Source organism: Antrostomus carolinensis, unplaced genomic scaffold (assembly GCF_000700745.2).
Source record: "Antrostomus carolinensis isolate BGI_N321 unplaced genomic scaffold, ASM70074v2 scaffold41627, whole genome shotgun sequence".
Lineage (NCBI taxonomy): Eukaryota > Metazoa > Chordata > Aves > Caprimulgiformes > Caprimulgidae > Antrostomus > Antrostomus carolinensis.
Genome location: NW_010327396.1, coordinates 2,396 through 6,092, shown reverse-complemented (window position 1 = coordinate 6,092; position 3,697 = coordinate 2,396). Strand labels below are relative to the sequence as shown.

Genomic DNA, 3,697 nt, shown 5'->3' with positions numbered 1-3,697 from the left:
GGGCGCTGCCATTGGCCCGCCTGTCATGTGGTCGCGCGGAGGCATCCGCAATTCCACGGGAATGTTTTCCTAGAGATGTCAGCCTACAAAGGACACAATCTCTCTTCCTCAAATTCCGCCCCAAAATGTCCTTTCCCAACAGCTCTCCTGCCGCTAATACTTTTTTAGTAGATTCTCTCATCAGTGCGTGCAGGAGTGACAGTTTCTACTCCAACAGCGCCAGCATGTATATGCCACCTAGCACAGACATTGGGACGTATGGGATGCAAACCTGTGGACTCCTTCCGTCTCTGGCTAAAAGAGAAGTTAATCACCAAAATATGGGTATGAATGTACATCCTTATATACCTCAAGTAGACACTTGGACAGACCCGAACAGATCTTGTCGAATAGAGCAACCTGTTACACAGCAGGTCCCCACTTGTTCCTTCACTACAAATATTAAAGAAGAAAGCAATTGCTGCATGTATTCCGATAAGAGATCCAAACTCATTTCTGCAGACGTCCCTTCCTACCAGAGGCTGGTGTCTGAATCATGCCCCATTGAGAACCCCGAGGTTCCCGTCCCAGGATATTTTAGACTGAGCCAGACCTACGCCACTGGGAAAACCCAAGAGTACAATAATAGCCCTGAAACGAGTTCAACTGTAATGTTACAGTTAAACCCTCGCGGCAGCTCCAAACCGCAGATATCTGCTCAACTTCAGCTGGAAAAGAAAATGAATGAAAACCCGAACAACCAAGACAGCACCGCTAAAGTCTCTCAAGTGGAAAGTCCCGAGCCCAAGTCCACGTTGCAAGACGAGCGGAGCTGCCTGCCCGAAGGCTCCGTGTCCAGCCCAGAAGTCCAGGAGAAGGAGAGCAAAGGTCTGTATTACCGAGTTTAAGCCGTGCCGTGGTGTAACTCCAAACACGCCAGCACCATAAAGCAGGCTCGAATATATACTAGCGAGCATCACAGCCATCACATTTAATGCTAAGGAGTATCGGGCTGCAGGTGCTGTGTCTCTGAAGATTTTGGCAGGCAAAAATGCTACACAAAAGGGTCCAAAGATTTTCTGTAGAGATCTGTCTCTCCCGTGCATGCAGCCCGCCTCTGTGATGCGGGGAATATAGCCGTGTGCTCCCTAATGCGCTGCAGCAGCCAAAAGCAGTCCCATACCTCTAAAAAAGCAGGACTGGAGGTTGTAAAATACGGCCAGCTCAACTTTTCTCTCGTAATATTTCTCTGATTTTTTTTATTTTATTTTTTTACCGAGCCTTACTGCAGTTTGATTACATTTAAAGTTAATTACGATCTTATTAAAATAGGTGAGGAATAGGTGCTACCAGGCTGGGTAAAGTTGGAAAAAAATGCACAATGAAAGCAGCAGCCCGCTATCTGCCTGGTTCAAAGGTGGAATATTTCAATGTGGTGCTTTAGATAACCTTGGTCTGGTCTCCAAAACTACAACAGTATTGTGAAATGCGTTTGAAAGCTAAAGATGTTGGTAATTTCCTTTTATGTTCCCTTCAAAACTGCTCTAAATCCTTCCTTTCGAACGACGTGTGTCAAAGAATCCCAAAACAGGAAATTTTCTCCTTTCAAAACGTACTTTGCAACCTCTAGGTCGGTTTTTACCCTAAGTGTGCATGGGGATTGTCTTTATCTGAATTATATTTAATAGTCAAAGTCTAGGCTGATGTGGGGCACATTTCTTTCTGGTGGGAAAAAAAAATCTAAAAGGAAAATGGGGAAAAAAAACAACCAACCAACCAAAAAAAAAAAAAAAACCAAAAAAAAAACGAGGCAGAAGGTGTTAATTTCTTGTATATCTTTTGGCTAGGAAAACGTCTGGAAAATGTCTGCTCCTAGGTGTGCTGGTGCAATTCAGCTGATGGCTGGGGGGATGCTGCTGCAAAATACAGTGTGAGGGTATTTTGTAATTGGAATATTTTCGTAGCAAGTGTGGTGGGAGCTCGAGGCTGCCATGGCGAGGCTAGACCCGTTAAAATGTGGCCATGGGACTGATGGCAGGTTAAATATTGTTGAAAAGCTAAACGCCAGCTGAAAACTTGCGGGCCGGTTTCTGGAAGGGGCAGGAGCGCGGGATGGCAGGAGGCAGGGTGCCGTGGGGGGGACGGGTGAGCCCAGCCTGGCAGCAGGTCTCCCCTCTGTGCCCACACCTCACCCGAGGTGTGTTTAATGCCCACATCCACCCTATCTACCAGACACTGCAGAGGAAGGGTCATGGCCAAGGGTACACTCTAACAGCCTGAGGTATTTTTGATTTTTTTTTCTTCTTCTTCTTTGATTTTGATAGAGGAAATCAAGTCTGATACTCCAACAAGCAATTGGCTAACTGCAAAGAGTGGCAGAAAGAAGAGGTGTCCTTATACTAAACACCAAACACTGGAATTAGAGAAAGAGTTCTTATTCAATATGTATCTCACTCGAGAGCGCCGTCTAGAGATCAGTAAGAGCGTAAACCTCACTGACAGGCAGGTCAAGATTTGGTTTCAAAACCGCAGAATGAAGCTCAAGAAGATGAGCAGGGAGAACCGAATCCGGGAACTGACCGCTAATCTGACCTTCTCTTAAACCCTAACCCCGGGGGGGGCACCAGTGAGGAATGGGCACAGCACTGCCGCTTGCTAAAGGCAGGAGAGACTCTGGCAAAACCCGGCATTTTCCAGTTTTGTTTTGTTTTGTTTTGTTTTTCTGATAGAATGTGACTCTTCGTCCTTCCTTTAGCGCTGCAAGTGAATATGTATTACTATGATGAGTATATATAAAACCTAGCACGTGTAATTTATTTTTGTTCTCATCGTAATGCAGGGTAACTATTATTGAATATTATCATTTGGTCTTAACTTATTGGAACTGTCGAACATCCAAGAAATGTGACTTTTTCATGTTTTTACTAACAAAGTGGTATTTATGTGGGACTGTTACACGGGCCATAACGTTTTGAGTACATTCAATACTTCAAGAAAAAAAAACGGGGGGAAAAACTCTTGGGGGCGGGAGGGAAAGGGAAGCACATTATAATGTAACTATCCTCGCAAATGAACTTAGAGATTGTCCTTCGTAAAATGGAATATTTCCTTCTTCTCCATTGTAGACATTTCCTTGTGGTGCATATGTGGAATAGTAGTCGTTCAGCAGCAATATGTCCTTCTTGTGCATGTTCTGTTCGCATGTATAATGCAATAAACTCTGTAAACTACTGCGGTTCCTTTGGTTTTCTACAAATGTTTGAAGTACGGACGCAGGTTGGTCTCCTGATCTTTCTCTATCAGCAGCTCTTTGGACTGATGTAACTTTGCCATTTTCTGGTCTTTGTGTTGTGTCTGCTTGGTTTTCTTTCTTTCCCCCCTTTCCTTTTTTTTTCCCCCCCTCTTCCTTTTTTTAGGCGTGGGGTGGAGACTGGGGCGGGAAATGATGTAAATCTAATTCATTTATAATTGTGCCTGTAAACAAATGATTAACTGATAAAATGCTGTGTGATGCTCGCAGTCTGACAAACTGAATCAAAAAAAAAAAAAAAAAAAAAAAAAAAGAGAGAGAGAGAGAGAAAACCGTAGTAAAATATTATGACCTAAACTGGACATCCTCATCCAATCAACTCATAAATGGTAAGTGATAAAAAAATCTTTCTACTACAAGCTGTCAGCAATATGTGTGTCATTTTATTTGACGTTCGTATGTTGATTT

General features: G+C 43.6%; 1 protein-coding gene across 1 annotated transcript; it reads left to right on the top strand.

The window, feature by feature from the left end:
* Window positions 1–75: 75 nt before the first annotated feature.
* On the top strand, window positions 76–2,581 carry LOC104528016 (homeobox protein Hox-D10). The gene is made up of 2 exons (XM_010171892.2): window positions 76–867; window positions 2,304–2,581. Exons 1-2 carry the CDS (start codon window positions 126–128, stop codon window positions 2,579–2,581), a joined length of 1,020 nt encoding a protein of 339 aa, XP_010170194.1. The 5' UTR covers window positions 76–125.
* The last annotated feature ends 1,116 nt before the right edge of the window (window positions 2,582–3,697 follow it).

Bases quoted from the DNA above. Each gene is read 5' to 3' on its own strand.
- LOC104528016 (XM_010171892.2), top strand. From the start codon at position 126: ATGTCCTTTCCCAACAGCTCTCCTGCCGCTAATACTTTTTTAGTAGAT. The intron at 868-2,303 runs GTCTGTATTACC...TGATTTTGATAG, and splicing joins CCAGGAGAAGGAGAGCAAAG to AGGAAATCAAGTCTGATACT.